The sequence below is a fragment of the Notolepis coatsorum genome (genome assembly GCF_963971535.1).
Source record: "Notolepis coatsorum genome assembly, chromosome: 1".
Lineage (NCBI taxonomy): Eukaryota > Metazoa > Chordata > Actinopteri > Aulopiformes > Paralepididae > Notolepis > Notolepis coatsorum.
The window spans coordinates 68,635,366-68,655,853 of NC_140165.1; the positions used below are offsets into that span (position 1 = coordinate 68,635,366).

Consider the following 20,488-nt stretch of genomic DNA (forward strand, 5'->3'; position numbering starts at 1 on the left):
AAAGAGAAGAGTACCGCGTCTCAGAGATGGACCTCGGGGCGCGGGAGAAAATAAGAAGCAGCGCTCTCGAGATGGACCTCGGAGCGCGTAAAGAGAACAGGTCACCACCAAGTCCTGTCAACGCCAGATCACCCTCGTCAGCGTCATCCCCCAGCGAGGCTGACCAGAGACTAGCGCAAGCGCTGATCGCCACGCTGACAGCTTCAACCGAAAGAGACCGCCTCCAAGCGCAACAACAAAGTGAGCGCGAACATTCTTCAGTGGAAAGAGAACGTCTCCAAGCGCAACAACAAAGTGAGCGTGAACATTCTGCAGTGGAAAGAGAACGTCTCCAAGCGCAACAACAGAACGAGCGCGAACGCATCCGACTGGAAGAGAGTCGCCTCCAGGCTGACGCAGCGATGACCATCAGACTGGAATGTATGAACCAGAGTAAACATCCCTAACAATGTCAATGAAAACCTGGGGTAGATGTATTTCCTCAAGGGCTGTCAGCATGACATTGTGTGCTAGGGTTCCAAAAGCATCACGGAAATCCAGAAACACTGAATAAAATTTACTGGACTTGTGTTTGAAATCATCAATGCTCATTCATGCCTTGCCTGTTGATATAGGCCTTTTGTTTGGGAGACAGTATGTTTTCATCCACAAGCCAAGGCAAGACACGGTCAAGGATACATTTCATAAATACCTTGTAGATGGTAGGAAGAAGTGAAATGTCTCTCCAGGTTGATGGGTTACGCGTCCGCCGTATTGTCCTTTTTGGGAATTCTGTGGATGAGAGCACCCTTCCATGACTCAGGCACTCTTTTGTTCTCCAAGTAGGCATTAAAGATTGATGTTAAGATACCTGGCTGCGTGGCTTTGGAGTGACTCATAACTTCATAAGTAAGTGACACCGTCCATGCCACTCGATTTATAGTTAGGGAAAGCGCGCAACACTGTCTCCACCTCCTCCTGCGTAAAATGCGCAGTGTTCGGGGAACAGGCTGGCTCCGTGGGGGATAGTGTAACATATTAGGGTTCTTATGATCTATAAGAATACTCCGGAGACAGATACGTGCTTCATAGCTGGTTTAATGGTTCTAGACTGCACGTAATACAGGGCATGATAATAGTGGCCAGTAGATGGTGCTGACACTCTATATGTAATATCCAATACATTACACTCCTTCTGTTGTGAAGGGCCAGATTAACACTGAGAATCTACGTTTTATTGTTTTATATAACTTGTATATTATTTATATATATAAGCTATATCCCTTTAAGCCTCCGTTTGAATCATAGTAATATTCGCTTTCCTCATTGGATAATGCCCTTGACGTTCGCGGCGCCAAGGACCGCGCCCCTGAGTCAGGTTCAAAGGCGAGTCTGGACAAGTTGGGACATGCCTGGTGCCGGCGCATTGATTCCAGACAAGAGCTGCGGCTGGGCTCTAGAAAGCCCCTTAAGTATATATATCGTGGAAGGCGCAAACAGTAGTGTGTCAGATCTAATGCAGTAACGTGAAGTTCGTCTAAGCAAGCAGTGTACGTCTAAGTAGCAGTTGTATTAAGTAACGTCAAGTTCGACCTAGCTTAATGTGAAGTAAAGAGTCGTCATTTAGTGTGAATCGTATTACAGCAGTTAGTTCGGTGTGCAGCACTAACAAGCAGTTCGTTCGTGTAGTAACTAGTTTAAACCTTAGCAAGTGTGTGTGGACTTAGTAATTAGTGCCAGCACACGAGGAGGGCCTAGTTGCAGAACTATTGGACATGTGCATATTGGAACCTACCGCGGCGATATTGTAGAACCATTATTGGTTGGATTATAGTGATTGTGGAACGTACTACCGTGGAGAAGAGCATCGTTAATACCCACTGTTGTTTGGATTTAACTACCTGGAAGATCTTACCTCGGGCTAGCTTCGAGGACGAAGCTGGCTGGCTATCATCATTGCTATCGAGCATTGGATTACAGCTATTACCTTGCTACTGAGCACTTGGATTATAAGGACCGGATCCGTATGAGAACCCCTTTTTCTTCAAGTGTACAGACTGAGTATCCGTGCCTTCTTCCTTCTCCTGGAGCTTACAACTCTGGGAGGATATCACCTGTCTCCAGCGGTACCCTCGTTTTCCCCCCTATATTGCCATCCCACGCCAGGCGGCGTTTGGTCTAGTATACCCAGCTTAGGAATTATTCATTCCCACTGACTTTGCTACTCACTGACTTTCTCATATTATTCGCCATAAAAGCGCGACCAAGTAATTCCCATTTTGTATATTGCTGCATAATAATAAATACTATAAATGATATTTCCTTGTCACCGTGCCGTCTATTCTGAGTGTCTGCCATATAATAACTGTACTGTCTGGCAAGTAATAATAATAATAAGTAGTAGTGGTTTAATCTATCACAATCTTTAATACAGTCAGGGTTTTGTAACCCCTCAGTTACAATTGGTCCTTCGAGCCGGATGGTATCAGTAATCTTAATCATATTAATAGTGATATGGCCAGCGGCGGACACTCTCCAAACGGCTCTCCCAAACTATCGCGCCCTAGGCGCCAACGTCAGCCCCCTCCACAATTGGAGGACTACGCTTTCGTTTTACCTCCTAGCTTATCTAAAAAGACGTTAAGCACGGATAAAACTTGTCGGCCCCACTAGTAGAGACCCCAGCGGGTTCAAACGAAACTGATTTAGCTCACGGGGGGGGGACAAGCGGGACATGATGTGACTATACCCAAAGACCACAGCGCCACCGAGATGGACCTCGGAGCGCCAAAGGATAAAGACAGCGCCACCGGGATGGACCCCGGAGCGCCAAAGGATAAAGACAGCGCCACCGAGATGGACCTCGGAACGCAAGAGACCAAAGAGCGCGCACCCGAGATAGACCTCGGCACGCACCAAAGAGAAGAGTACCGCGTCTCAGAGATGGACCTCGGGGCGCGGGAGAAAATAAGAAGCAGCGCTCTCGAGATGGACCTCGGAGCGCGTAAAGAGAACAGGTCACCACCAAGTCCTGTCAACGCCAGATCACCCTCGTCAGCGTCATCCCCCAGCGAGGCTGACCAGAGACTAGCGCAAGCGCTGATCGCCACGCTGACAGCTTCAACCGAAAGAGACCGCCTCCAAGCGCAACAACAAAGTGAGCGCGAACATTCTCCAGTGGAAAGAGAACGTCTCCAAGCGCAACAACAAAGTGAGCGTGAACATTCTGCAGTGGAAAGAGAACGTCTCCAAGCGCAACAACAGAACGAGCGCGAACGCATCCGACTGGAAGAGAGTCGCCTCCAGGCTGACGCAGCGATGACCATCAGACTGGAAGAGAGGCGCCTCCAGGCTGAAGAAAACATTCAGCAAGACCGCGCCAATGCACAGCGCGAGGCGGAAAGAGACCGTCTACAGGCGCAGATGATGGAGCAAGTGCTCCAGAGGACCACCCCCCACTCCTCCACCCGGAGCTCCCGGAGATCATCACTACACGGGTCGAGGGCACCTTCCCCTCCCCTCCAGTCTATACGGGACCCAGCCAACGGGAAGATCCCGCCTACGTCGCCGAGAAACTAACTAAGAGACTTCAAGGCCTAGCGGAGGACGAGGGAGGACATCAAGCCCACCAGCACGAACCTATTTTGGACCAGGAGGCACAGTACAGCCCCGACCTCAGCCCCGAGCCACTGCGTTACGAACCCCCGACCCAACCCAGGGGTGAGTTTAATACACAGTCAGCACCGAGGAGCAGTACCTGGGGGCCCGGCCTCTGGTTCCCACCCAGCACTAACCCACGACCACCCGTACGGGGAGACTCGCCCAGGAGGCCTCTCCCCCTACGCGCATCGGTGTCCCAGCCATCCATGGCATCTTACCTTGGAACACCCACATTCCCAGACTTTACGCGTGAGGACAGAGCACAGTATACTGAACTACGCATGTGTTTAGAGACTATTATGTCCGAGGTACATGACGAGTCCTATAAATATGCCATCCTCCTCAAGCACCTTAAAGTACCCAGAGCGCATAACATAGCGCTGGCATATTCGAACTCAAGAACCCCCTATTCTGATGCTCTGGTGGCCCTCGACGCGCGCTATGGACGCATATGGGATTACGTAATTCAAGAAATACGGGATATCGACCGCCTCCCCCCAGCTAAAGACAATAGAGCACTAGATGACCTCTCTATAAAGGTGCAATCCCTTGTAGGGATGCTCGGGTCACAGAGGGAGAAAGGGAGATATGAACTATATGCCAATTCCAACGTGGAGCGGATACTGGAGAAGCTCCCTCCAGCCCGTCAAGAGCGTTTTCGGCGGCAGAGAGACCACCGTGACCCCCACGGCCCAGAACCATCCCTCCTAGACCTTGCTGACTTCCTAACCAGGGAGGTCAGCAGTCTACGACTAGACACGTTCGCGTGGGGTGGCTCTAACCCTAAAGATGGACGAGAAGGTTTAATGACAACCGCCGGTCCGTGACCATGATGCACCAGGCCGAGTCAGTGCCGCGGCACAAGAGCCATAACACCCCCCCCGCGAAGGGAAAATGGAAGATCGCCTGCCAGTATTGTGACCACGAACATTGGCTATCTCAATGCGACACCTTTAAGAAGTTGACCGCTGACGAAGTGAGTCAGTGGATCAAAGCGAACCGCCGCTGCTTCCGTTGCGCGCGCAGCCACATGGCAGCTGAGTGCCGCCTGAAGAAAAGATGCAGCAAGTGCGACGGCGCCCACCTGGATGTCCTACACGAGAGCAACAAGCGGAGACCCGTACCACAAAGCAGCTCGAGAGCAGATGTCCTATATATAGACCCTGCGAAGAGCGGGAGCTCCCGAGTGCTCCTGAAGGTGGTCCGAGTGCTCTTAAGCTACGGGGACAAGGTCCTGGACACTTACGCCGTCCTCGACGATGGGTCAGAAAAGACTCTCCTCCTCGCTTCCGCCGCAGCCCAGTTGGGCCTGCGGGGTACCGAAGAAACAATGACAATCCGTACTATTCGGCGAGACCTAAAGACCATAACGGGCGAAAACGTCTCGTTCACAATAGCAGCGGTCGAGCAGCCCGAGAAGCGGTACAGCATCACTAATGCATTTACAAGCCATGACATAGGTCTGTCACGCTATAACTACCCCATCCCACAGCTGATGGAGAAGTACGCGCACCTACGCCGACTGCCTATACCGCTCATCGACGGCGCCACACCGACCCTGCTCATAGGCTCCGACCACGCAGACCTCATCGTCCCAACAGACGCGGTCCACATCGGACCCAGAGGCTGCCCAGCCGCGGTCAAGACCCGCCTGGGCTGGACGCTCCAAGGCCCTCTCTCCGGGCCTTCCAACCGACCAACGTCCACACGCTGCCTCTACACGAGGGTAAGCGACAACGACACCACCCTCTTGCAGCATGTCGAGAGACTATGGACATTAGACTCGATGCCCTTCAAGAACGAACGGAAACTAGTTCGCTCCAAGGAAGACAAGTACGCCATAGCTCTCCTCGAGCAGAAGACAAAGAGGGTCGAGGTCGACGGAGTGATGAGATACGCAACTCCACTCTTGAGGCGGGAGGGGATGCCCACCCTCCACGCATCAAAAGAAGCGACACAACGCTATCTACAGAATACCGAGCGGCGTCTCGCTAAAGACCCCCCTCAAGCAGCGATATACCGCGCCGAGATCGACAAGCTGATCACGGCTGGACATATAAAGAAAATCGATGACCAAGAGGCAGACCAGACGACTGAATCCTGGTATGTGCCCCATCACAAGGTCCACCACAACGGCAAGAACCGCATTGTATTTAACTGCAGTTATCAGATCGGACTACAGAACCTGAATAACTTGCTCCTGCCCGGCCCGACACTCGGCCCCTCCCTCCTCGGCGTACTACTATGTTTCCGCCAGGACAAAGTAGCAATTAGCGGCAACATCAAAGGAATGTTCCTACAAGTGCGACTGATGGAGGAGGACAAGCCCCTGCTGCGGTTCCTGTGGCGAGAGAGGATCGACGATGAACAACCCTCGATCTATCAATGGGAGGTCCTCCCCTTCGGCACCACATGCAGTCCATGCTGCGCCACGTTCGCACTACAAAAGCACGTGGCCGAAGACCCTGGAGCCGACGAGGAGGTTAGACACAGCGTGGATAGGAGTTTCTACGTGGACAACTGCCTACAGAGCGTATCAACGCCAGAAGAAGCGGAAAGCATCTTGCTGAAGCTACGAGCCTCCCTGGTCAAAGGCGGCTTCGACCTTAGGCAATGGGCCAGCAGTGACCCTCACGTACTCCGCAGCCTCCCCCCAGAGACAAAGGCAGCAAGCAGCGAGACCTGGATGGCGTACTCTTTGCGGGTACCGGCGCAGGGTAGGACTGCTTGCTTTGACAGGTGTCGGCAGAGTGTCTCTGGGTTGAGCTGTACTCTGCGATGGTTTATGCTGTGTTGGGCTTTGCTGCAGCTGCGGTGGTGGTGGCGGTTCAGGGCTGTCATTTGCAGGCCTCCTCGGAGTGTGAGCTGGTCCTGGTGTGGACTCCCTTGTGATCTGAGTCTCTTTAGTGGTTGGTCTGACAGACGGCTCTGTGCAATCCAGAGTCTGTGTCACATTTTCACTGGTGTGTTGGTATGGTGTTTCTTCTCTGGAGAACAGTAAGTGGTCAATATGGACTGAGCGCTGTCTCCCTCCATCGTCGCTCAGGTACCTGACTGGTCCGAGGCGCTTTACCACTGTTGCTCTTAACCACTTTTCCTTTCCCTCACGGAAGTTTTTTACACGCACACTGGGTCACCTGGCTGTAGGTCTCTCAGCTTTGTTGTTGTTTTGTCATGGTAGGTCTTTTGCTTTAGTTGTTTCTCTTCAACTGTTCTCGCCAGGCTTGGTTTGAGTAGACTGAATCTGGTTCTCAGTTGACGTTTTAAGAACAGCTCCGCTGGTGTGACTCCTGTCACCGAGTGCGGTGTGCTCCTGTACATCAACAGGAAGTTTGCCAGTCTGTGTTGTAGTGACAGTTTGGTCTGCAGAACCTCTTCTCCAATAACCTGTTTCATGAGTGCTGCTTTAACGGTTCGTACGGACCTCTCCGCTGCCCCGTTCGAGGCGGGGTGGTATGCTGGCACCAGTGTCTGTTTGATACCGTTGCTCCTCAGAAACTGCTTGAACTCACAGGATGTAAATTGTGGTCCATTATCTGAAACCACTTCTTCTGGTAGGCCCTGAGAAGCAAATATGTTCCGGAGCACGTCAATGGTCTTCACTGCTGTAGTGGTTGTCATGGGAACAACTTCGAGCCATTTTGAGTGACTGTCAACGAGTACCAGGAAGTACTGTTTGTCTTTCTCACAGAAGTCTATGTGTATCCTCTGCCATACACGGGCTGGCCACTGCCAACAGTGCAGCGGGGCTGCGGCGGGCAGTGTTCTCTCTGACTGACACGCTCCACAGTGCTGTACTGTTTTCTCAATGTCATTATCCATGTGGGGCCACCACACATACGATCTTGCGAATGCTTTCATACGGCAGATCCCCGGGTGTCCAGTGTGTAGATCACTCAGTAGTTTGGCTCTGTGCGCTGCAGGAACAATAACTCTCCTGCCCCACAGAACACATCCTTTCTCTTCAGATATCTCTGTCCTCCTAATGAAGAACGGTCTGAGAGCCTCATCCTCAATGTGGTCTGGCCAACCATTTAAAGTGATCTCTCTGACTTTGCTCAGCACTGGATCTTTGCGAGTGCTCCGTGCTATGTCGCTTGCATGCACAGGGAGGTCATCTACTGCTGAGAAGTAGAAGATGTTTTTATCTTCAGCCGTTTTGTCCTTGTCACGTCTCGGCAGCCTGGATAACGCATCAGCGTTGGCATGATCGGCAGATCTGCGATATTCAATGTCATAATTATACGCCATGAGTATCAGTGCCCACCGCTGCATTCTCAGAGCAGCCAGGGTAGGAATGTCTGACTTTGGGCCCAGGATCACCAAGAGCGGCTTGTGATCCGTGATCAGGGTGAACTTTCTTCCATAGAGGTATTTATGAAATTTCTTCACTCCGAAAATGATGGCTAGAGCCTCTTTCTCAATTTGCGCATAATTACGCTCTGCATCCGTCAGGGTGCGTGACGCAAATGCAATGGGCTTTTCTTCTCCATTTTCCATGATGTGCGATATCACCGCACCCACCCTGTAGGGTGATGCATCGCATGCTAGCCTCATTGGCTTCTTGGTGTCATAATGTACAACCGCTGTGCTCTCTAACAGCTGGTTTGTCGCCTTTTTGAACACTTGGTCACATTCCACTGTCCACTTCCAAGGTCTGTCCTTCTTCAGTAGTGCATACAGTGGTTGTAACATAGAAGACAGGTTCTTTATGAACCTCCCATAGTAGTTCAATAATCCAATGAATGAACGGAGTTCCGATTCATTTGTGGGGCTTGGAGCATTCATTATCGCTTCCACCTTCTCTTTGGTGGGGTGGAGTCCTTCGCTGTCCACCATGTGCCCTAAATACTCCACTCTGCTCTCCATGAATTTGCACTTAGCACGTTTCACTCTGACGCCATATCTCCCCAGACGACTCAGGACCTCGTCCAGCATTTTCAAGTGGTCCTCTTTAGACTCCGCTGTGATGAGAATGTCATCCAGAAAACATGTCACGTGGTCTAGCCCTTGCAGGATTTGATCCATCACTCCCTGGAAGATGGATGGCGCGCTGGAGACTCCATATGAGAGACGGTGATACACATACAGTCCCCGGTGTGTGTTCACCGTGAGATATTTTTCAGAGTCTTTATCCAGTTCTAACTGCTGATATGCATGTGACAAGTCCAATTTGGTGAACAACTTTCCTCCAGCCAATGTTGCGAACAGATCCTCTGTGTTCGGTAGTGGGTATGTTTCTTCCTCCACACTCTGGTTTATGGTTACCTTGTAGTCACCACAGATCCTGATTGACTTATCCGGCTTTGGGACTATGACTATGGGCGACGCCCACTCACTTCTGTCAACCTTGGATATGATGCCTAGTCCTTCCAGTCGATCCAGCTCCTTCTCAACTGGTTCTTTGAGGGCATATGGCATCGGTCTAGCCTTCCTGATGATGGGCTGGGCTCCTGGCTTTACTCTGATAGAGGCTTTGAACTCACGGATTGTGCTGGGGCCTTCCTCAAACACAGCCTTGTGTTTCTGTAACAAAGCCTCCATGTCTCCATCACTGTCACTGCTGGCTCTCACCGTGAATATTTCTCTCCAGTTCAGCCTGAGTATCTTCAGCCAGTCACAACCTAGCAGCGCTGGTCTGTCTCCCTTCACAATCACCAGGGGCAACTTGTCTGTCTGTCGCTCATATTCTACATTCACTGTCACTTCTCCCAGCGTGGGGATTCTCTCTCCCGTAAAAGTGAACAGTTTTGTGTTGCATTTCCTCAGGGTTAGATGAGCTAATGACTTTCTGTAAACAGTCTCTGACACTAGAGTTGCTTGAGCTCCTGTGTCCAGTAACATATCCACCACCCTGCCTTCAACTGTAACAGGGATGTGAATGCCATGTGTTTTGTTAGCAGCAGTGTACACTGTGTACACAGAAAGCTCTTCATCTGTATCGCTTTCCCCAGCCTCCTGTTGTACATAATGCGTCTTCCTGTTCCTACACATCTGTGCAATATGTCCCACTTTCGAACAATTGTGGCACTTTTCATCCTTGAATTTACATGCCTCGTGTGAATGCTGCTTACCCCCACATCTGTAGCAAGGCTTAAACTCCTTCTGGTCACCATCTTGTTTTGGTTGCCAGCTCTTTTGTGTACGGTGTGGCTCAGATTTCTTTTTCCACTGCCTTTTTTCATTTTCCCTCACACTGTTTACATTCCCCGTCTCCTTCAGCTTGCTTGAAAATTCTTGTGCATTGAGTGATGCCATCTCCATTGCTAATGCAGTCTCACATGCATCCTTGAACGTCAGCGCTTGCCGCGATAACAGTCTCCTTTGCACTTCTTCGGCTTTTAATCCACTCACAAAACGGTCGCGAAGTGCATCGTTCAAATGTGAACCAAAATCACAGTGAGTTGACAGTTGCTTTAATGCTACTACATACTCCGCAATTGACTCACCATCCTGCTGATTTCTCTTTTGAAAACGGAATCTGTAACATATTAGGGTTCTTATGATCTATAAGAATACTCCGGAGACAGATACGTGCTTCATAGCTGGTTTAATGGTTCTAGACTGCACGTAATACAGGGCATGATAATAGTGGCCAGTAGATGGTGCTGACACTCTATATGTAATATCCAATACATTACAGATAGCATGTGATGCCATGGTGGTAAAGGGAAAGGGTCGCCAATGCGCATTTCTCCCTGACATTTCTGCTGATAATAAGGCTGCACTTGCTCGCAGTTACTGGGGCACGGAGGGGGGCTGGGATATTCGCTGTTGTTTAACACAATCTGAATGGCTTTAGAACGTTTGTGTTGCCAGAGGTAGGACAGTTTGTTTCGGCTCACCTTCCTCCTCCGTTGGTTGCCTCCCGCTGATGTTAATGACGGTTGCACTGTCTCTCGGATAAATCGCAATTGTGATTCAATCCAGGTGGTGACTAGTGCGGGTGGGAGTGATTCTTTCACCGGGAACTTTGTACATTGGAGGTGGTTGGGTAGGAGGGGGGGGGGGGGGGGACACTGTACAACTGTACAAACAAAACTGTACATTGGAATATTGACAAAACCATACTTGGTCAGGTCATTTACTGTACATTGGAGGGGGTTGGGTTAGGACATTTACAGGGGCCAGTTTCGAATTGCAGTCTCCCGTAAGTGTTCTTTGAGAGTGGTTTTGAAAGTGGGTAGTGATTCACATTCCTTTACAGCTTTGGGTAGGGCGTTCCACATTGATGTGGCATAATTGCAAAACGTGTTTAGTCCCTTGTTTGAGCCGAATCTGGGTTTAACATGATTTTTGGAGCTCCCTCTGGTGTTGTGATCGTGGTATTCACTGACCTTTGGGAAGTATTTTGACATGTACATGGGTACCTTGGTCGTGTAGTGTATCTTGTAGACCAGGCCCATTGCAAGTTGCTGTACTCTGTCGTCTACTCTAAGCCATCCTAGGTAGTCAAAGTGGGCAGGGGTGAGGTGGGTTCTAGGAGTAAGGTCAAGCAGTAGTCTGAGCAGTTTGTTTTGAGATGTTTGTAATTTTGTTTTTAGCGCCTTTGAGGTGCTTTGGTACCATGAGGTGCAAGCATAGTCGTAGTACCCTTGAATGAGTGCTCCTGCCAGAGTCCTCCTGCCATTTTACCGATGTAAAAGCTCCGTTCCTGAAAAATACTCCGTTCAGGAGGATAAAGAGTCGGATCCAAACTCCGGGATCTCCCTATGAAACGTAGTGGTGTTTCTCGTCCCGGTGTTCCGAATCTAGGCTTTTCCGGGGACCCTGATGTAAACAAGACAAACCTCTTTCCCTGGTCTGCATCCCCTTAACAATTGTGTGTATTGAGCTGTACTGTATTGTACCCATTCTGCAATCTGTTAAATAAAGTTTTCATTCATTCATTCATTCATTCATTCATTCATTCATTCATTCATTCATTCATTCATTCATTCACTCTCTTGAAAACTTGAAATTAATTTCCAAGGGCTGGGCCGGGTCAGAAGTCCGTGTGGAGCGGCAGCTCCAGGCCCGACAGGTGGATTGGCGTCGGGTCATCATGGGGAATCCATTGTTGTTGGTAGATTCTCCCACTTTGGAGCGCTCGCTTGTAGGCAACTTTGATCGCCGAGACCAGACACATAGTCCAGAACAATCTCCACAAGAACATATTGCACATTACTACGTTAACGGCGGCAGTTACGATGGGTGTTTGCTCAGATGTTAAGAACGGTGTGCTCCAGCATTCAGCTGCGACCTGCTGCCACACACACATTGAATAAATTGAGAGGTGTTACTAGACACCTATATAAACACTTTGGTGAAGAAAGCTATTGGTAGTAATTTAGTAAACGTTTTTCACAGATGGTCAGAAAATCTTGCTGAAATTCCCTAACTATTGTGGCTCCCACACACAACTACTGTCAGGCTTTAAAACTGTGTAGGACCCAGGCCTAGAACTCCACCCTGAGAGGGAGGTTGGCCCTGAGAGGGAGGTTGGCCCTGAATAGGAGGTTTGCCCTGAGAGGGAGGTTGGCCCTGAATAGGAGGTTTGCCTTGAGAGGGAGGTTTGCCCTGAGAGGGAGGTTTGCCCTGAGAGAGAGGTTTGCCCTGAGAGGGAGGTTTGCCCTGAGGGAGGTTTGCCCTGAGAGGGAGGTTTGTCCTGAATAGGAGGTTTGCCCTGAGAGGGAGGTTTGCCCTGAGAGGGAGGTTTGCCCTGAGAGAGAGGTTTGCCCTGAGAGGGAGGTTTGCCCTGAGGGAGGTTTGCCCTGAGAGGGAGGTTTGTCCTGAGTGGGAGGTTTGCCCTGAGAGGGAGGTTTGCCCTGAGAGAGGGAGGTTTGCCCTGAGAGGGAGGTTTGTCCTGAGAGGGAGGTTTGTCCTGAGAGGGAGGTTTGCCCTGAGAGGGAGGTTTGTCCTGAGAGGGAGGTTTGTCCTGAGAGGGAGGTTTGTCCTGAGTGGGAGGTTTGTCCTGAGAGAGAGGTTTGCCCTGAGAGGGAGGTTTGCCCTGAGATTGAGGTTTGCCCTGAGAGGGAGGTTTGTCCTGAGAGGGAGGTTTGTCCTGAGAGGGAGGTTTGCCCTGAGAGGGAGGTTTGTCCTGAGAGGGAGGTTTGTCCTGAGAGGGAGGTTTGCCCTGCACTCCACTATTGCATTATTTTACTCTTTCTATTTGATCTTTGATCTTGATCTGACTCTTTTTATTATTGTCTATTTAAAACTGAATCAAACCATAAACAAGGTGGCCTGTTCGGATGTTAGATCCTAATGTGAAAAACTGTGATTATGCCCGTCTTTTTTCTGTTATGAAGCACTTTGAGCTGCAGTTTCTGTATGAAAGGTGCTATACAAATAAAGTTTATTATTATATTATATTATTATATCTTCTATCTTCAGTGGGAGTTCGTGTCAGCCTTCCGCCAGGCCCAGAGGAGAGAGTTTGCCTTCTCCATCATGAACTCTGGGATGAAGGTGGCCATCAGGGAGGGCACAGACATTGTGGAGTCGCTCAGCATCTACTACGGCGGGGCCGGCCCCACCCTGGTCCAGGCCCGACACACCTGCCAGCAGCTGGTCGGACGGTACGGGAACCACTCACTGAAAGGAACCACCCACTGACGAGAACCGCCCACTGACGAGAACCACTCACTGACGAGAACCACGCACTGACGAGAACCACCCACTGACGAGAACCACTCACATATATGTACAGTATTATTATGTATATACAGTGATACAGGTATAAATACATGGTCCTCACTGAATCTCGTCGTTAAAGAACCCAGGACGCCTATCGCAAAGAACCTATCAACGTTCCTGGCCACAATCAGGTCTCTGACATCAAGGCCACCTAATCATCCCTTCCTTTTAATTGACTGATATCAATCCCTGTCTCCTGAGCCGTTCAGCCTTTGTGTAGTGTGATGTGTGCCTGGTGCCAGTGTATGGTAGTCATTGTGTAGTGTGATGTGTGCCTGGTGCCAGTGTATGGTAGTCATTGTGTAGTGTGATGTGTGCCTGGTGTCAGTGTATGGTAGTCATTGTGTAGTGTGATGTGTGCCTGGTGCCAGTGTATGGTAGTCAGTGTTTAGTGTGATGTGTGTCTGGTGCCAGTGTATGGTAGTCAGTGTGTAGTGTGATGTGTGGCTGGTGCCATTGTATGGTAGTCATTGTGTAGTGTGGTGTGTGCCTGGTGCCAGTGTATGGTAGTCAGTGTGTAGTGTGATGTGTGCCTGGTGCCAGTGTATGGTAGTCATTGTGTAGTGTGATGTGTGTCTGGTGCCAGTGTATGGTAGTCAGTGTGTAGTGTGATGTGTGCCTGGTGCCAGTGTATGGTAGTCAGTGTGTAGTGTGATGTGTGTCTGGTGCCAGTGTATGGTAGTCATTGTGTAGTGTGATGTGTGCCTGGTGCCAGTGTATGGTAGTCAGTGTGTAGTGTGATGTGTGACGGGTGCCAGTGTATGGTAGTCATTGTGTAGTGTGATGTGTGCCTGGTGCCAGTGTATGGTAGTCAGTGTGTAGTGTGATGTGTGTCTGGTGCCAGTGTATGGTAGTCATTGTGTAGTGTGATGTGTGCCTGGTGCCAGTGTATGGTAGTCATTGTGTAGTGTGATGTGTGTCGGGTGCCAGTGTATGGTAGTCGTTGTGTAGTGTGATGTGTGCCTGGTGCCAGTGTATGGTAGTCATTGTGTAGTGTGATGTGTGTCTGGTGCCAGTGTATGGTAGTCATTGTGTAGTGTGACGTGTGTCTAGTGCCAGTGTATGGTAGTCATTGTGTAGTGTGATGTGTGCCTGGTGCCAGTGTATGGCAGCCATTGAGCCTGCATAGCCCAAGGTTGGGTGCTACCAGTGGTGGTGAAGGAGGCAATTTCCACCCTACATTGTGGGGAGCGCTTTGCGTATGAGAAAAGCGCTATACGCGTAATGAATTATTATTATTATCATTATTATTATGGTAGTAGTAAGTCATATTGGCCAGCCGTATAACTAGTAAGAGTAGGTAAGGGATATATATCGATATATAGATACAGTATACAGGTATGTAAAAAGGATTACATGCAGGTATATTCAGACAGATGTGGATAAATATATATACGGTAAATATTTAAAAAAAATTATATATATATGGTATATACAGCCTTTTTGTACATGCTACCATACGTACATGTTATATGAGTTATATGCAGGTTGAATTGACTAAGCAATAAGAATGCACAAAAAATAACTGAGCCCCTGTAATCCTCTCCAGTGATCACTGTAATAGACTCAGTCCTCTCCAGTGGTGGCACGGTGGTGTAGTGGTTAACACTGTCGCCTCACAGCAAGAAGGTCCAGGGCTCGATTCCCGCTTGGGGACCAGGTTGCCGTGTTGCCAGGTACCCAGGTGGGGTGTCTCCCAGGCCTTTCTGTGTGGAGTTTGCATGTTCTCCCCGTGCTCGCAAGGGTTCCCCCCGATAAGAGAAACCCAATGGAAAAACATGCACAACAGATTGCTGACGCTGTCGCGTCCCTGACGAAGACGGACAGGAGCACTTGGATTGGTCCCCGGGCGCGGTATACTGTACCTCGCCGACGCCCTGTCTGCTCCCGGCTGCCCTTGGGGGGAAGGACGATGGGATGGGTTAAGCGCAGAGCTCAATCGCATCGGCGACCCTGAGAAAGACAATGCATGTGTGTGTGTATTCCTGTGTGTGTGTATGTGTGTGTGTTCCTGTGTGTGTGTGCCTGTGCCACCCATTGCATGTCCCGTGTCGTTGCATGCCGAATAAAGACGTCTCTAAAGAGGTCCTGCATTATTATTATTATTATTATTATTATTATTATTATTATTATTATTATTATTATTATTATTATTATTATTATTATTATTATTATGGCAGTCGCTGATGGAGTGTGGTGTGTCTCAGGTCGTGGGGCGAGGACCTCCTCTCCGAGGCCTGCAGGCTGCTGGAGGACGAGGTGGACATCAGCCCCTCGGTCCACGGAGGGCGGGCGGAGTACCGCAAGACGCTCGTCCTCAGCTTCTTCTTCAAGTTCTACATGCAGGTCCTCCGGGAGCTGAGCGAGCGGGTAGGTCAGCATGCAGCGCTGCTCGACACGTGGGTACAAGTGATGACCGTCAAAGAGGTGGTCTGACTCTCAAAGGAACACGGCAACATTTGGGGAAATTAGCTTATCGTCTTCTCCAGAGAGAGACACGAAGATAGCTTTATACAGAGAGGAAACTGGTATCTATCTGGCTGCACGTTAGCCTAGCTTAGCACAATGAATGGAAGCGGACGGTACCGGTTAGCCTAGGCATTGTCCAACTAACACCTCTCCCGAAGGCTAACCGGCACTGTCCGCTTCCATTCATTGTGCTAAGCTAGGCTAACATGCAACCAGATGGCTTTCTACTGAACGCACAGAGAGGAAACTGGTATCTATCTTCTCGTCTCTCTCTGGAGAAGACGGTCAGCTCATTTCCCAAAATGTTGGCGTGTTCCTTTAACCAGCAAAACCTGTACGCACTTCAACGTATGTATATCATGCCAGTTAGGGTACCTTGTGTATACTGCACCTTGTGTATACTGGTTACTCTTACTCTCAGTATATTCAGATAAAAATTCTTTATTGCCTATATTTATTGTAACATATAATAACCGATAGGGCATACAGACTCTCATCTGCTCCTTTGTTTACACGGTTTATTTTTCTCATATTTTTATATTCGGAGTTAATTATATTATTTACACTGTTTATTTTTTCTCGTGTTTTTATATTCAGATCTAATTGCATTGCCTATATTTATGTCTTTCATCTATTACCCTGGCCATACCTGTCGCTGGTCTGGAGAAAATTGTCAAATGTAATTCTATAAACTGGAAAAATGCATCGAACTTCAGAAGTAACTTGTCAGAACTTGTTGTAACGGCACGTGTCTGTGTTGTCCTCTAGGTGGCGTCTGTACACCATCTTCCACCAGAGTACCTCAGCGTTCTGACGCCTTTCAAGAACGACGTGCCGCAGGGGCATCAGTCCTTCCAGGTTTGCTGCAGCCATGTTATCCAAGCTTCTCCTGTTTACTTTTTTATTTTTATTTTTAATGTATGGAGAAATGGATTCACCTATGACCTTTTGTTTTATTTTCTATTGATTATGTATGTGATATATGACTGATTTACACTGAATGTTTCATATTTGTACGTGTATATCTGTGAGGACCCCAGGAAGAATAGTCAACACATCGATGATGACTAATGGGGATCCTAATAAACATACACATAAACATAAACTTACATAATGAATCCATGCTCTGCTAGTATCTACAACATGAGGGGCCTCCATGCTCTGCTAGTATCTACAACATGAGGGCCCCACGCTCTGCTAGTATCTACAACATGAGGGCTCCACGCTCTGCTAGTATCTACAACATGAGGGGCCCCACGCTCTGCTAGTATCTACAACATGAAGGGCCTCCATGCTCTGCTAGTATCTACAACATGAGGGGCCCCACGCTCTGCTAGTATCTACAACATGAGGGCCCCATGCTCTGCTAGTATCTACAACATGAGGGGCCTCCATGCTCTGCTAGTATCTACAACATGAGGGGCCTCCATGCTCTGCTAGTATCTACAACATGAGGGCCCCACGCTCTGCTAGTATCTACAACATGAGGGCCCCATGCTCTGCTAGTATCTACAACATGAGGGCTCCAGGCTCTGCTAGTATCTACAACATGAGGGGCCTCCATGCTCTGCTAGTATCTACAACATGAGGGGCCTCCATGCTCTGCTAGTATCTACAACATGAGGGGCCTCCACGCTCTGCTAGTATCTACAACATGAGGGGCCTCCACACTCTGCTAGTATCTACAACATAAGGGCTCCAGGCTCTGCTAGTATCTACAACATGAGGGGCCCCATGCTCTGCTAGTATCTACAACATGAGGGCTCCATGCTCTGCTAGTATCTACAACATGAGGGTCCTCCACACTCTGCTAGTATCTACAACATGAGGGGCCTCCATGCTCTGCTAGTATCTACAACATGAGGGCTCCATGCTCTGCTAGTATCTACAACATGAGGGCTCCATGCTCTGCTAGTATCTACAACATGAGGGCCCCACACTCTGCTAGTATCTACAACATGAGGGCCCCATGCTCTGCTAGTATCTACAACATGAGGGGCCTCCATGCTCTGCTAGTATCTACAACATGAGGGGCCTCCATGCTCTGCTAGTATCTACAACATGAGGGGCCTCCATGCTCTGCTAGTATCTACAACATGAGGGGCCTCCATGCTCTGCTAGTATCTACAACATGAGGGCCCCATGCTCTGCTAGTATCTACAACATGAGGGCTCCATGCTCTGCTAGTATCTATAACATGAGGGCCCCATGCTCTGCTAGTATCTACAACATGAGGGCCCTCCATGCTCTGCTAGTATCTACAACATGAGGGGCCTTCATGCTCTGCTAGTATCTATAACATGAGGGCCCCATGCTCTGCTAGTATCTATAACATGAGGGCCCTCCATGCTCTGCTAGTATCTACAACATGAGGGGCCTCCATGCTCTGCTAGTATCTACAACATGAGGGGCCCAGGCTCTGCTAGTATCTACAACATGAGGGCCCCATGCTCTGCTAGTATCTACAACATGAGGGGCCTCCATGCTCTGCTAGTATCTACAACATGAGGGGCCTTCATGCTCTGCTAGTATCTACAACATGAGGGGCCTCCATGCTCTGCTAGTATCTACAACATGAGGGGCCTCCATGCTCTGCTAGTATCTACAACATGAGGGGCCTCCATGCTCTGCTAGTATCTACAACATGAGGGGCCTTCATGCTCTGCTAGTATCTATAACATGAGGGCCCCATGCTCTGCTAGTATCTATAACATGAGGGCCCTCCATGCACTGCTAGTATCTACAACATGAGGGGCCTCCATGCTCTGCTAGTATCTACAACATGAGGGGCCCAGGCTCTGCTAGTATCTACAACATGAGGGCCCCACGCTCTGCTAGTATCTACAACATGAGGGGCCTCCATGCTCTGCTAGTATCTACAACATGAGGGGCCTTCATGCTCTGCTAGTATCTACAACATGAGGGGCCTCCATGCTCTGCTAGTATCTACAACATGAGGGCCCCATGCTCTGCTAGTATCTACAACATGAGGGTCCTCCATGCTCTGCTAGTATCTACAACATGAGGGGCCTCCATGCTCTGCTAGTATCTACAACATGAGGGGCCTCCATGCTCTGCTAGTATCTACAACATGAGGGGCCCCATGCTCTGCTAGTATCTACAACATGAGGGGCCTCCATGCTCTGCTAGTATCTACAACATGAGGGCCCCAGGCTCTGCTAGTATCTACAACATGAGGGGCCGCCATGCTCTGCTAGTATCTACAACATGAGGGCCCCAGGCTCTGCTAGTATCTACAACATGAGGGTCCTCCATGCTCTGCTAGTATCTACAACATGAGGGCTCCATGCTCTGCTAGTATCTACAACATGAGGGCCCCAGGCTCTGCTAGTATCCACAACATGAGGGGCCTCCACGCTCCGCTAGTATCTACAACATGAGGGGCTTCCACACTCTGCTAGTATCTACAACATGAGGGCCCCACGCTCTGCTAGTATCTACAACATGAGGGGCCTCCATGCTCTGCTAGTATCTACAACATGAGGGGCCTTCATGCTCTGCTAGTATCTACAACATGAGGGGCCTCCATGCTCTGCTAGTATCTACAACATGAGGGCCCCATGCTCTGCTAGTATCTACAACATGAGGGTCCTCCATGCTCGGCTAGTATCTACAACATGAGGGGCCTCCATGCTCTGCTAGTATCTACAACATGAGGGGCCCCATGCTCTGCTAGTATCTACAACATGAGGGGCCTCCATGCTCTGCTAGTATCTACAACATGAGGGCCCCAGGCTCTGCTAGTATCTACAACATGAGGGGCCGCCATGCTCTGCTAGTATCTACAACATGAGGGCCCCAGGCTCTGCTAGTATCTACAACATGAGGGTCCTCCATGCTCTGCTAGTATCTACAACATGAGGGCTCCATGCTCTGCTAGTATCTACAACATGAGGGCCCCAGGCTCTGCTAGTATCTACAACATGAGGGGCCTCCACGCTCCGCTAGTATCTACAACATGAGGGGCCTCCACACTCTGCTAGTATCTACAACATGAGGGCCCCAGGCTCTGCTAGTATCTACAACATGAGGGCCCCACGCTCTGCTAGTATCTACAACATGAGTGGCCTCCATGCTCTGCTAGTATCTACAACATGAGGGGCCTCCATGCTCTGCTAGTATCTACAACATGAGGGGCCTCCATGCTCCGCTAGTATCTACAACATGAGGGGCCTCCATGCTCTGCCAGTATCTACAACATGAGGGGCCTCCATGCTCTGCTAGTATCTACAACATGAGGGCCCCATGCTCTGCTAGTATCTACAACATGAGGGCCCCATGCTCTGCTAGTATCTACAACATGAGGGCCCCATGCTCTGCTAGTATCTACAACATGAGGGCTCCATGCTCTGCTAGTATCTACAACATGAGGGCCCCATGCTCTGCTAGTATCTACAACATGAGGGCCCCATGCTCTGCTAGTATCTACAACATGAGGGCTCCACGCTCTGCTAGTATCTATAACATGAGGGCCCCATGCTCTGCTAGTATCTACAACATGAGGGCCCTCCATGCTCTGCTAGTATCTACAACATGAGGGGCCTTCATGCTCTGCTAGTATCTATAACATGAGGGCCCCATGCTCTGCTAGTATCTATAACATGAGGGCCCTCCATGCTCTGCTAGTATCTACAACATGAGGGGCCTCCATGCTCTGCTAGTATCTACAACATGAGGGGCC

The 20,488-nt window shown here is 49.6% G+C and overlaps 1 protein-coding gene across 1 annotated transcript in view; it reads left to right on the plus strand.

Moving 5' to 3' along the window:
* The window catches only part of aox5 (aldehyde oxidase 5), a gene marked incomplete at both ends in the record, with an annotated part of 234,481 nt that overhangs the window by 85,963 nt on the left and 128,030 nt on the right, over positions 1–20,488 (plus strand). The window contains 3 exons of the mRNA XM_084324128.1: positions 13,015–13,199; positions 15,525–15,687; positions 16,555–16,644. Of these exons, the coding sequence (XP_084180254.1) occupies positions 13,015–13,199; positions 15,525–15,687; positions 16,555–16,644 (438 nt within the window). The remainder of the gene's footprint in view (positions 1–13,014; positions 13,200–15,524; positions 15,688–16,554; positions 16,645–20,488) is intronic.